Source organism: Lichenostomus cassidix, chromosome 1 (genome assembly GCF_008360975.1).
Source record: "Lichenostomus cassidix isolate B80296 chromosome 1, HeHo_3.0, whole genome shotgun sequence".
In the NCBI taxonomy this organism is placed as follows: Eukaryota; Metazoa; Chordata; class Aves; order Passeriformes; family Meliphagidae; genus Lichenostomus; species Lichenostomus cassidix.
This window is the reverse complement of record NC_139479.1, coordinates 111458017-111472591: the sequence shown is the minus strand read 5'-3', so window position 1 is coordinate 111472591 and position 14575 is coordinate 111458017. Positions and strand designations below refer to the sequence as shown.

Below are 14575 nucleotides of genomic sequence, written 5' to 3'. Positions count from 1 at the left end.
GAATTTTCATGTTGCAGGACAAAAGATATAAACTAGAAAATGTGTTTGCAAGCAGCTGATAGTAAATTCAGTTGCTCTCCCTGGATTCTTTCTGCACACACACACTTGAAAGTTGTGGGTACACAGTAAGTCTGTTTTAGCTGGCAGAAGGGTTGGAAAATCCTTTCCCTAGGGTCAGTTTAAGAAGACTTTTCAGTTGCTTGTGAGGCTCAATGAGCTGAACACCTTCATTTTCATTCATAAAGCAAGCTAGAATTAGAGTATAGGTCCAACTATATATACTAAATTATAGAAAATTATATTTGGTTATCTTTTTTAATTGCTAAAATAAGGACTGATACTATTTTGATTAGAGCCATGTCTCTTTTTGCCACTCTAATATTGATGGGGACTAATTTTGTATGCCTGAAACTGCCAGGATTTTATCAGTGCTTTACTGGTAAAGTTAATCTTTTAAAGGTTATTTCAGCACTAGAAGCAAAATTCTGCATTTCAGCACTTATATCTATTGATTTTTTTTCACTAAAGATTATTAGATATATAATCTTTCCCTCACCTATAACATCAGAATGTAAACTCTTTGATTGCCTTATGAGTCTAAACTGATAAAAGGTCATCACATTTTGGTTAGTCTTCATCAATATTTTTCTTACATGTGTCCACAAAGTCTTAATTTCTGTGCTGTTTTCCTCTGCACTAAGGTGGGGATAAAATTAGAGAGCAATTTGTTCACACAGGTGTGGCATGTGAAAGTTTATCTATTTATTTGCAATTGTTAATGTTATTGGGGGAATCCCATTTATTTTAAGTGCATGAGAAAAATTTCAATAATCTTCACAATAATAGAACATCTGGATATTGAACGCTGCCCTGCTGGGCTGCAAAAGCAGAAAGCTTTTCATTAATATTTATCCTCTGATCTTGCTACTCCATTAAATTAGGTTGTCTAGTCTTAGATCATTAGCACCATTGTACCTTCCATTCAGCCAGTGTGTTTCTTTAGAGATGAAAAAATGCCTTGACTATGAAGCCAAATATAAAATTAGGGTAGATGCAGATGAAGATACTCAGGTAGAGGTGGCTGCAGGAATTTGGTTCTGAAAGGTGTTCCTGTTCATGCACAGATAAATTGTCATGGATTTGTGAAATTTCTCCCTCATAATCAGAACTGAATCCGTTTACAAGGAGAATCACACAAACAATAAGAAAAATACAATTTCCTTAGAAACAGAGATAGCATTTTCAAAGTTCATAATATAATTCTGTTCAACTTGAATATCTAGTCATTGACTCAGTATTACATTGTGTAATAACATTGGCATCGCTTGCATTTGGATTAGATTTATGTTTTAATTACAGATTGCCACCAAGATAAATTTGCAGTAGGCTATGGAAGAGGACTTATGAATTTCCTCTTATCAGATTGTGTCTCATAGTTATATGAGTATATTATATTTGATAGACTCCTTTAACTCATGTTTAACCCCTCAGCCCCTGTGTTCTCAGAGCTGCTTCTTGTGAGTCCTGTGCCATCTTAACATCACAAGTACAGCTCTGATACTGATTTAAGGGATCAGAGCATTTCTTGTGTCCCTTTTTTTTCTTATGAACACTGAACCATACAGAGTGGCCCACTATATATTATCTTCCTATGTGCCATGGGAGATAAAACAGCCATTTCAGTGAAACTTCTGTTTTATTTTGCAGATTTTGCAGAAGCCCTCTGTAGTTATCAAGAAGGACAGAATAAATGTAATCCTTGACATTTCCCATTGATCCTGGTCCTGTCACTGTCCAGGTCAGAGATCTATCACAGAGCATTCTGGGGCTCCTAGCACTCAAAATCATGCTTCCTTTGGATGGAAAATAAAGTGTATGGACAGTGGGTTGATATATATCTATATATTGTGTCACAACATAAAAACAGGATCTGGGAAAAGCATGCACTAACTTCCAAGAAGTACATCCAAGTCCTTCAGTTTAAAATTCACTTTTTGAACCAGAATCCCTGTAAAAGTGAGTGCATCTGGTCTATAGCAAGAACAACATAAAGCATCTCATACTTGTCTACAAACTAGAATTGTATTTTTTTTTGTTCTGAGTTCATCTTTAGCCTTCCTGGAAAAAATCAGGGCAGAAGGAGTGGCCAGCCTTGAGAGCCAACCCCATGCATCTCTATGAAAAGCTCTGGCTTTCCAGGTAGGCTGCAGATCAGTTGTCAAGAGAATGAAATAATGGCAAAGCATCTGCTCTTTGGAGAATTCTCTTAGGTATGAATCCAGTCCCAAAAGGCTGAATTCTTTGTGCAAAACATTCCAGCCTTATGAAGTTTCTGGCTATGAATCATTTTGTCTTGAGTTTGAGCAACTTTTTCCTCAAGCTTCTGAAGCTTGTTCTTAAAGCAAGGTGACAGGTTCCCTTCCCACTATTTCAAGGGCAGTAACAAATCTTGCCCCCTTTCCCACATGACAGCACTATTACTTTTAAGATTGTGTACTGCCAGACATCATTTTTCAGTCTGTGGGGTGGATGGCATAAGAGGCTGCAGAAAGAAGAAAAGAGATGGGAGGGCAGGAAGAAGGGACACTTCAGGGCCTCCTGCAGGCAGCCTCAGGCAGGTGGTGAGGAAGCAACAAGCCAGAAAACCCCTGGAGGTGGACAGAATACCTCCCCAGAAGGGACAGGCAGAAGTGGCTGTCCCTCAGGAGGTTCCTGTTAGCCACAGAGGGATCCATTTGGTTGATTGAATGCTGCCATCACAACCCTTGTCACACTCATCGTCTTTGACCAGCGACCAATAGTGAATTATGCTAGATAACTGCCTGTCTACAGCCCTGCTTACAGAGCCAGTGTATCCCAAATATATGTTTTGCACAGGCAGCCTGTAATAGCACATAACAGATAGAGCTCAGATTGTTTCTTTTTCAAACGTTATTCCCAGTTTTTTCCTGCCACTCACCTTGTTCTGCAGCCTTCAGAGAGTAAATCTTGTCATTGGATGTTGGGGAATCTCCACTGATTTTTGGACAAAATTTCCATTTCCATCCTTCTCTGAAGCACCCTGTTTCTTTTTACAATTCCATCCATTTTTACTGCAATCTCTCCAGCAATTCAGAAAAAGCAGGACAGTGTAAAATGCTAGGACTTGATTTCAAGCAGTAAGGGTAAAAGAAATTACTTGCAACTATTACACTGTATGGTGAAATCCCTTAGGTAATGGTCTCTTCCTCATCGTTCAGGTTGGAGAGTCTACATAAAAATTTCCAGAGCATTCCAGAGTGTAAAGCCACTGCCCATCTGTGGGCCATGACAGGACTCACTACAACTTTGTATCATGGTAATGCCAATATAAAACAGCATTTGCTGCTTACATAATCTGCAGTGAAGATTTCCAGGATCTTTCCTTCACTGGAAGTCATGTCTTTACCTGGACTGAAGTGGATAAACAGAATCTTTCTTGTACTGAAATTGGATTTAACAGGCAAAATCACAAACATTGGACTGTACCAATATTTCAATGTGGTCTAAGGATAGTGCAGAATCAGGTGTTTGTTGATTTGGGCTTTTTTTTCTGTAACTCTTAGATTGATTTTGAGCTGGTTGATAACTTGTTATAAGACTTGGTCTCTTTGGGCAGGGATTGACCCTGGTCAGCACTTCATGATTAAATAACTCAATTCTTGTGTTCTCCAAGTGTGCACACCCTTGACAAGTTACATGTTAGGTTATACATCCCCTCTAGAGATGGAACCCCCTGGACATTGCCCATACAGAATAGAAACTGGCTATTCATCGCACCCTGAATGTTTGTAAAATGTCCATAAAGTAGTAAGAGAATTCTCCTGGATATGTAGAGGTTCTCTATTCCCTTACTAATCTGAGTATTAACCTGTTACACCTTTTTTTCCTCATATACTTGATATTTTTCAAGTTGAAGTAAGCTTAATCCCACACACACAAAAAAAAATCTGTCACTCAAACAAGTAGGCTTTCTGTCAGAAGAAATAGGTATTTTCTGAAATGCCTTGAAGTGTATGTAAAATCCACTAACCTGTTCAAAGTGAAGTTACAACACTTTAAGTAAATGAGAGAAATCTTATATTTAAGGAAGTAATTAGATAGTATATTAATTATGGTCTCTAGCCATAAGATGACATGTACATTGTATCCTTCTGTTTCAATTTAAATACATGCTCCTCAAGGCTTCACATTTTGGTAACACACTGTAGAACAAATCAATATTTCCTCTTACTGTAGCTTCTACAATTATTTCCACTGTCTGAAGTGCAAGTTAAATGCAGTTATTTTAGATATTGATCATTGTTGCTTTCCTTCTGCTCCTTCCCTAACAGAATCATTAGGTTGCTTTTGCGTGTTTGTTTTTTAATCTGGTTTTCTCAGGCATCTCCTTGTATTCCTAGTGGGGGAAAAATGATCCACCTGCTGCCCTGGGCTAACGTGATTTGTTACACTACTGAAGTTAACTCAGCATGTTTTATATAAAACCATTTGTTTTATATAAAAAGTACATGCATAACGCTCAGAAGAGGTTAAGAGTCCAACAGAATCTAACTGAAACCTATTCTCCTGGTTATATCTTTCCTGTGAACTGGATTTCCTTCTGAACAGGCTGGAAGCACCTTTTAAATAACTTATACCTGCTCTAATATCACTGCACGGTATCATAAATATATATGGTGCCCTGTGGGTGTCACAGTTGGACTGTTAAGCAGATGCCAAGGACATTCCTGCTCAGTTTGGAGACAAATCCTGTTCCAAAGGAGTAAAGCTAGCCTTAAGGCACCCAACAAAATATTACAGATTACTGATTTATCGAGTAACTAATGACAGGGAACAAACGTTCTTCTTCCAAGTCGTCCTTTCATGTAAAAGCATCGTCCAAGACCTGTCTAGCAAACAGCACTCAGTTGATGCACAATGTGTCTGGTCTCCATTCTAGAGCAGTGGTAATTCCCAGGGACCACAACTCTCAGGGATCTCTGCAAGAGTCAGGAATTCTCAGCAGCTGCCCAGGATCAACTCTCAGGAATTAACAGGGGACTTTTGCACAGAGTGTTTCCCCTTATATTCTCAAAGTGAATTTCAGTACTACTTTACAGCTACCTGGAAAGAGACATTAAGCTCAACAGTGGTGAAACACTTGAACCATGCTCAAAGTGGACAGGCTTTAAAGAAAAAGTTAATTCCTATTTTCTTTTACCCACAGGTCTACCCACGGATAGCGCCGGCATTTTGGCACTACCTGCGGGTAGAAGTGAGTAGCGGGTATTTGAATACTCCCACATCTCTGCTTTACAGCTTGGTAGTATTTACTGACCTCCTACTTTGTCCATTGTGCAAAAATAACGAGCTGCCATTCTAGTTGCCATTCTTCTGTGAATGTAGTCTTGTATTAATTCCATGTTGGTTTGACTATGGTTGGGTTGGTTACTAACCCGAGTCACAAGAAAATGTCTGTATGCAAGGTTAAAGACAAAAATCTGCAATCTGAAAGTCAAGGCCATATCATGCATTCTGACTACAGCACAAAACCAAAGTACAGAAATCCATACCTGCACCTCCTTTTGTAAACACATTTTACATTCATGAGAAGAATATGGAGCTTCAGTTCTGTTATATCACTTTTGCAAAGTTTGTTCAACTCAACTTGATATCATTTCTTCCCTCTTTTGTCCCTCAGGAGCATGAGCAGCTCAGCTATTCCTCCACAAGGTCCAAGGCTCCAAGTGTTATCATCACAGGTCTCAAGCCAGCCACCAAGTATATATTTCATATCAGAGTCAGGACGGCAGCAGGATACAGCGGCTATAGCCAGAAGTTTGAATTTGAAACTGGAGATGAAAGTAAGTTTCACTGAAGAGAAAACAAATATAAATACAATAGAAGTAGCATTTAATTCTAAACCAGTGAGACACCGGGAGTTTGAATGGCTGAACCCATACCATTTGCTTATCACAAAATGACCACTGCTATGTGATAAAAAACAAAGCCTCAGACTCACACTGCTGGATTGGAAAAACAAATAGAAATGTTAGCCCAATGCTGCAGCTGAAAGAATGTTCTCTTCCATAACATTTCCTTATGGGTCCCTTCCAGGCTGAGATGCTCTTGGATTCTATGGTCTTTTCATTCCTTATAGGAGACCTGCCTCTTGCCATCTAGAAATACCCTTAGTCAGGCTTTACCTAAGTCCAGCAGCCTCATGCAAGCTCCCAGTGATAGACTCTTTTCTCTGTAGTTCTCAGTGCTCACAGACTCTACAAATAAACCAGTAAACTCTACTCTACAACCAGTAAACCTACTAAATTTGGCAGTAAGAAGCAAGAAACCTTCCTATTCCCACGAAATATGAAAAAGGCTTCATGTGTGATGTTCATGCTCTGAACAATTTTATATTTGTCATGTGTTGCCCTCCATGTTCAAAGAAACATAGGAAAAGGTATATACATGTATTTGAGAGAAAATTAGTGTAGTAGATACAACACTAAAACACTCATTAATTAAATTACTTTAATTAGCCAATTATGTATACCATGTTTTTCATTAGTGTTTTAGAATTCAAGTAGTTTAAGCTAATGTACAGACTCAAAACTATGTAAGTGCTTCCAAGAGCACCCAGGGATTTGTGTTCCACTTTCATTGCTTCTTAACTTCTATTTCAAAAATCAATCAGGGATAGATTTCCAAGTGCTTAATGCCTAATTGGACTTTTTAAAATTTTCTGGGTACTTAAGCCAATTGGTTTGAATAGGAGTTGAGCACTTGGGTGCTTTCAAGAATTCAGTAGATCTCGTCTTATCTTCTGGTGCAATAAATACAAGGCTTAATTCATCCAAAAAGAAAATAGCATTTAAACCTCTCTGAGGTTTCACACTGTGAAAATGTCACTAACCCATCTAAATCAGGAAGGCTGCTGTTCCAGTGACATTTCCCTCATTGGTATTGAGGGAATCTCCTGGAAGTGAGATTCCCCTCCCTCCATCCCAGCCCCATCCCTCCTGCTCAGTGCACTAATGCAGCAGGTCCTTGGGCTGCATGGTGAGCTTAATTTAACATCCTTTTCTAAGTATAACATCAGAGCTGAACCTGATACTAAAATAAACTGGAAAAATAAATCTGATTACGATGCCATAAACAGACATAACACAGCTTACCTCCCAATAATTCTGTTTTCTTTTACTTATGAGTTCTAAGCACTCGCTGCATAAACCAGCACATTGTTTCACACAGCTGAATAAATAGAATATAGCAATGTTTTTGTCAGTATTTCAAGGTGCTGACTAACATTTACACAGACAGGTTTGGGAGAGCTGTGTTGAGGCTTGGGCTGCTTGGCTCTGCCAGTGCCCATAAATGTTAATTGGCCTCGCTGTCCTACATCTGTCTTACAAACCAGTCCTGGTCCAGCTGTGTAGGAATCTCTCCATCATTTACTATTCTGAGTGTGCAGCTCAGCTGAAAATTTGATGATTTTACTTTTTCTCAATTATTCTGAAAGATACCAAATAGTATTAGGCCAAGGGAGACTATTGCAGCTCCCTCTATCCCTGCTCATTAGAAACAAGTTACGTGATGAAAATTCCACTTTTGCAATTACTTTTTGTGGACTTCCAGTTAGATAGATTATAATGAACTCAGAATTAATATTTTTCATGAGAAGGCTGAAAATATTACAGTGTTTTAAAAGTCTGTGTTGTCAAAAGAAAATTTATCAGCCAACACTCTCACGAAAATAAAAAAAAGATTTTAAGTCATGTGTTTGAGAAAATCCTCCTCAATTGGCCGTAGCTTGTAACATCCTTCAGTTCTGTCAATGGTACATGTCACAGAAGAATTTCCAGACCAGTTGCAGGTAAACATACAAGGTTACTGCATTTGCCCTGCTTGAATACTGGCAGAATTTGTTAATATATAGTGATTAAGCAAGCAATCAAAAATGAGGATTTTTCTTTAAAGCAATAGATTAATTATAAAAAATTAATGGTTCATCAGCTGAGAGATGTGCATATCAATGTCCTGAAGCACACAGTCCTTGGCAGTGTCTGCTGCACTGGGTGAAACACTGCCTGTGTCACTTCAGTTATTTAGGATAAAATAGATGCATCATTACTAGGAACACTATGACATTTTGGTGTGATTGCTAAAGGTGGTGCATTGTAGAGAAAGATCAAATCTGCAGCAGCAATGGAAAAAGTTAGTTATTAATGCTGGGGGGGTTTTTGAGAAGCATCCTCAGTTGCTGACCCACAGGCTTGGGGAGAATTTTGTTGTTGAACTCTTCTGCCTGCTGCAAAGACAAACAAGTGGAGCATCCAAAAGAGAAAAACTTGTATTTTCTTTGTGATAGGAAATGGAGTTACCTAGGAGAGTCAGAAAAAGTCTCTTCAAGGAATCAGGGAGGCATGAATGGATGCTAACAGGCATTTCTCCCCCTGTTAAAGCTCAGAGGCTGCAGCTGGGAAATGTAAAACCTTTCCAAAGCACAGGAGCCACCACTTGTGACAGTGTTTCTTGTTGCCATTTTATTCAGTCTGTTTCAGCACCTGCCAGGCAAAACACTCGTAGCAAAGCTGGCAGGTTTTCATTCGCTCCAGCACACACACAGGTGCCACTGCTGGGGCTACAAATTGAAGCAGAACCTCACTTGTAGTTCCTGCTTTTATCTGTCAGAATTACCAACTATCTGAGTCACCACAAAAAATAAATCTGGTCCTTCCTAATAGAGAGTAAAATGTGTTCTGACTGTAAAAAAAAACCTTTGGTCCTAGGGCAAATATGCTTTAATCTCTGACTGTTACCCTCACTGGTTTTTTTTTTTCCTTCGCTTCTAACTAGCTGTTTATGGAAGACTTTTTTTGTTTGGTTGGTTTTATTGTTTCTTTCTTTTTTTTTTTAATTAATGACCGAAAGCTTTTTTTTTTTTTGCCTAGAAGAGTGTTTTTATACAATATTACCTCAGAGGCCCTTCTTCCTAGAGGAATTTGTAAAATATTGAACAATTTATAGCTGTTAGGCAGTATTCATGCCAAAGCAGGGCTTGTTCTAAAACCAAGGGTGTTTTCCTTGTCAGCCTTCCTATCATTTGGAAAAAATAATCTGAAAGTGAAATGGTTGGTTTGTTCTGGAGGGAACCTAAGGGACAAAATAGCATTTATGAAGTGTGGACTTGTGCTTGGGCTGAACAGAGTCATAAATGTGAGCATGTGATGATATTTAATCCAAAAAGCGACGTAGACTTTGTATACTTCAAATTATTAACATAAAACCCTAACCATTTCAGAAATGCTAATAGATTATACATATATCAATATGTATATTAATATATTATATGTAACCTGATTAGGTGTTTTACAAAGTTGAAGACTGTGCAAAAATAATTGGCTGAAACCCCAATCTTGGTGAATCAATAACTTTAATTTCCTTACCATCGTCTCAGATGGTGACTTTCATCTATTGCCAAATCTGCTGAATTTTCACATTCTTCTCCCTCTTCCCACATCCCCAAAATCTACCTTTAACTTTCGATCCTTAAATCATGCTATTTTGGATTTGCCATCAGATGTGACTCCATTCTTTCCAGAAATGCAAAGCTCAAGGGAAGAGCCCTGAATCATTGATTCCAGTCCAGGTCCACTCCTGGTTTAAGCACATGCTCTGGTTCATGCCATGACAGAGAAGCCATCCCTAGGATTTTTACAAATACATTGAATTATGGAGATTTTTTTTTAAACAATGTTTTATGTTTTGACAATAGTAAATTGAAATCCTTGTTGAAACAAACAAATCAGATGACACATATCTCATAGTTAGAAGCTTCTTGTTGGCTCTCTCCCCAGCTCTGCCTTGGCCTACTGTTCATGCTGCATTAGTCAGCTCTGGATACCAAATAAGGTCTCATTTTAATCTTTAAATATTTCCTTACTGTTTGATATTTTCAGCCATTAGTTCTGCACATTTAATTTTGGTCTATCTGATTGCACTACTGTATGTGTGCAGAAAACCCAGAGACTTCCCTAAACAAGAACAACATCCTTGTTCACATCTCCAACTGCTTACACGGGCTTTCCATTTATCTCCTGGTCGGGAAGTGAATGTTAGGGGAAACGCTTGGAAGAAAGCTTTCCGAGTCAATATACGCCAAAAAGTTTTACACTCTAGTGACAGCACTGACTTTTCATTCCAAAAATCCCTTTTAAGGTGGTCTCTCCTTTGCCTTCTCATTTCCCTTTGACTGGAGCCCATCAGCTCACTGCAGCGCCTGTGAAAATGTAAAGGTTGCCCTAATGAGACTTTGTGTTTTCCTTACCTGTTGTTCTTAAGCCCTGCTGTTTACAATGCCTTGTAAATCCACCTGACAGCCTGTTGCTGTCTATTAGAGCTCCAGTGCTCACTGTCCACACTTATCTGTCCTGCAGCTACTCCCTGTTATCAGTCTACCTGTCTTTCTGTCACTTTTTATCTTGCAGTCTGCTGGAGGGTCTGCTGCCTGATAGATGTCAAATTGAAGTGGTGAAAGGATGGAGCTAAGAGACAGAAGTGAGCTGTCATTAGGGCTTCCAGCTCCTTTACACCAAATACACAGACTTGTAAAATGTTTTGGAGAAATTTGCTCAAACAAAAGAAAAAGCCGAGCTGAAAGATTCTCTCTGTCTTTCAACCTCTTGCTCTGTGACTAAAACATCTGCTCCATTTCTTCCAGTCTGCCCAGTGAGAAAACAAGAAAGCCTCAGGGTCTTTCCCTTCAGCTCAGGGAGGAGGGAAAGTGCAGCTCCTCCTCCATCCATTTGGGTGAAGAACCCAGAGAGAAGCTGAGACAGGCCATGGATGTAAAGAGTAGATTGTAGGGGCAGAACTGACACCAGGCTGGATGCAGAAGGGATTTCTGGGCATGGTGTTAAGCAAGGGACCTGGAAAGCTGCAATTAGAAACTTTAACTAGAAACTTTTAAATTTTCAGGCACATAACCTGAGTTAGGCATGAAGAGTAATGGCAGCAAGGAGTTTATCTGGATAAAAAGCTCCTGGATGCATGCATGATCCATGCTGCAGTTTTAAAATCAAGTCATCACTTTGACTAATCACATCAATTGCAGGTACAACGTGCTTGAACAGTTTGGCCACCCAAACATTACAGTATACTACTGAAAAATCTACTGGGGCAAATCATAAATTCTCCCTTTTCTTTGTCTTATCTATTCATTTTTAAAAGTGTGTTTTCTGTCAAAATGAACTTCTTGAGCAGACAGGTAGAGAGAATGAGACGTAGAACCAGACAAAGCAGTCAGCCCAGTTAGAGAGGTGCTAAGCTCCCTTAGCACTGCTCATGGATTATGATAAAGTTGAGGTGCCCTGGACAGTGCAGAGACAACAAAATATGGATTTTACCTCTATGAAAGCTGGCCATGTTGTCCAACAAATGAGATTCTGGAAAAAAATAATGCTGTGTACTTCTGTGATTAAATGCAGCCCTCTCATATGTACACACAAAGAGATGAAATGAGGTTGCAGGAAGCTGCTTGACTTTGCAAACTGTCATCGTTGTTTTTTAAACTGAGGTTTTCTGTCATGCATAATCAAGAATAATTCTGAAGAGAAACACAGAGTCATAGATCAATATGCATTGAAAAAAATAAGGAAGGAAAGCAGGAAGTGACAAAAAATATTCAAGAACATTCACAACAGAAACAATTAAACCTTTTAGTATTTACAACTTGACCATTACTGCAAGAGAAAGCTGGAGAAATTACAAAAGAACAGAGAGATTGAGAGACATACAATTCAATTTAGAATGGTAAAATGCTGTAAAACTTTTAGGTATTGAAAGTCCCAGATTACTGTCTCCTCACTGCCTAAACAGTTTTTTGTGGAAGCTTTTACCTGCATGTGATATATCTGTGTATGTGCATATTTGTGAGCTTATATATTTGTTGTTCACAGCACTGTGCCTTTATTGATTTTATTGAGGGACCATTTCAAGCAAATATAAGTATTTCCATCATTTTGCCTTACCTGGCTCTCTGTCAGTTTTAACAAATCCACTTTTTCCAATCATACTTGTCTGTCATTTGACATTTTTATCTGACAAGTAAATTAAGGTCATCTGCAAGTTTCAGGCTTGAAAGCTCATTCTAGTGATTTAACTGTGTGGAAAAAAAGAAACCCTAATGTATTCAACTCTGCCAACACAGTAAAACACAAGCAAGAGAAAGAGAAAGATCACTTTCGAAGTAGGTACAGTCTCAGCTGAAAATCAAATTGCTTACAGACAGAAAGAACTTAAGTCAGTCTGGATTTCTCCCCTTCATTAATGTGACTCTGGTTCCTGATAGAAAATGTATGTTATTAAATGGGTAGAGTGGATTCTCTTTAGTTAGAGCATCAAATAACAGCAGCTCCACCCAGCAGAAATGATCCAGGACACATCATCTCGATAGCTGCAGGTGCTTCTTTGGACCATGGAGTCAGTCCCTACATTTCACCAGGAAAATTCTCAGGTTGTTGTCTTGGCAGTGAATGTCTATGGAAGAAAATCACAGCTAATTTGTCTGAGCCTGTGGTTTGCTTTCCTGCTGCCTAATTCACTATTTTTGCACACATCTTCTTCATATAAAAAACAAAAGGAGAGCTGCAGTTTGTCCTCTCTCTTCCACTGCAGAGATGGGAAAGAAAGACTCCTCTGAAACCTCCTGCATGTCCAACTTCAAACCTTGCCTGACTGTAACAGCCTTTTCAGCATTTAGCACAGCTCCCACTAGTCTGAAAATAGGATTCAGCATTTGGTTTTGAGAACCTCTTATTATTTTCCTTCTTACTTGTGTGGTGTGGAACATAACACAGAGCTGGAGCCCACTCCCATAACATCACTAGATACCATTGAACTGGTAACCATTTAATTGCTACATCATTTATTGGAAGATGTGTATATTTAAATTGCATGACCACAGATACTGAATGCCTTGTAATTTACTGCCTGTGCATGCTTCCATAAAAGTATATGGACAGAAACCTAACGGCAGAAATTTAACAAGTTGGTTTTGCTGAAAATTTGACACAAACTACAAATATTTTTATTTGCTTTGCTTTGCTACTTTGTTACGAAGCCAGTTTACACTGTGAGTTTCTACACCAGACACAAATATTATTTAGAAGCCAAATGCTTTTCTTGGAAACAGCATTTTATAGGGCTTTGGATAGCAATGTGTGCATTGTATTGAGCTTCATCAACTGCAAAGTGAGAGAATATAGCCTGCTGAGCTTTCTAGGCAGCAGCCTTGGTGATTTCCCTAAGCTTTAATCACCTGGTGCCTAAAGAAAGCTGAAGATTTTGCTTAGTGAACAGTTTGCAAGTTTACCAATTCAAAGGTGTTTCCCTGATGTAAAAATTCTTTTCATTTCTGTATTTACTAGTTTTCAGAAGTCATGGAATAGAATTATTTATTCTCCTTTCAAAACAATGTCTTATTTCCCATGGAAATAGGAAGTAAGAATTGGGTAAATGTCATGTGGTGGAAATGTTCAAGTGTAACAGAGTTTAACAAATAAAACTTCAGAGTCCCAAGACAGGAGACAGAGAAAAAGGATGAGCCTAATTCTTTTGCTGCTTATGTAGTATTTGGACAGTAAGGACCACCTGGACTGTAACTAGGTAAATTGTCAATGTAAAGATTTAATAGTATACACGATAAATTAATAAAAAGTGTAAGTGTCCAGAGACTGGATAATTTCAGGTGACCTTTTTTAACTCCTTAACATCCTACAAGAAGCAGAGAGAAAAACAACAGGCCTAAGAATTTAATTTTTTTTTGTCAACTACAGTGTTGCTAATCACCAAAGCATGTTATGGTATTATCTGTGTATTTTGTGACAATGAAAATAAACACCAGACATGCTGAAGAGTATGTGAAGCTACACCTTAGGTGTTGGTTTTTTGCTTTGCTTCCTCCTAATCCCAGTTTAGTGTCTCTCATATCTGGCACTGCTGCTGACTTCACTGGGACAGAGGGATGGAGAGAACTTCTGAATTAGATGCAGGAATAAGATAAAGTTAAGGAAGAAAAGTTTTGTGTCCAAAATCCTGTCATATTCACACTTTCGTAAATTGCAAGTGTCTGAGAGTGACAAATCTTCATGTTATAAACCTGTAAACATCTTCTCCCCTCCATCCCAGACGGGACATGGATTATGGTTTCTCACTTCACAGACGTGTTTTAATCTGATGTCCATGCTAAGCACCGAGGAAACCATTACAAACAAATTGCAACATTTGACCATTGAAATTATTTCAGCCATTCTGCAAAATCCCTGGGTGATGGAGCATCAACCTCTTTTCTCTGTGCTTCTCTTCCAGCTTCTGACATGGCTGCGGAGCAGGGACAGATTCTTGTAATTGCCACTGCTGCTGTTGGTGGATTCACTCTCCTGGTCATCCTCACTTTGTTCTTCCTCATCACTGGCAGGTAATTAAAACACTGTTCTCATACAGTCCAATCTAAAATTACGAATTTAGGAACAATTAAACCCCATTAATTGTTTAATTAATTAAACCCCATTTCAGT

General features: G+C 38.6%; 1 protein-coding gene across 9 annotated transcripts in view; it reads left to right on the top strand.

The window, feature by feature from the left end:
- The window catches only part of EPHA6 (EPH receptor A6), a 382511-nt gene that overhangs the window by 264543 nt on the left and 103393 nt on the right, over positions 1-14575 (top strand). For 6 of the 9 annotated variants that reach the window (XR_014855459.1, XR_014855458.1, XR_014855457.1 and 3 more), the window contains exons 7-9: positions 5228-5275; positions 5702-5864; positions 14368-14476. Coding sequence is in view for 5 of the 9 variants with exons in the window: in XM_085076898.1 (XP_084933024.1) it covers positions 5228-5275; positions 5702-5864; positions 14368-14476 (320 nt within the window). In the remaining 4 variants the exon portion in view is untranslated. The remainder of the gene's footprint in view (positions 1-5227; positions 5276-5701; positions 5865-14367; positions 14477-14575) is intronic. The other 3 variants (XM_085076915.1, XM_085076889.1, XM_085076906.1) reach the window with 2 other exon arrangements.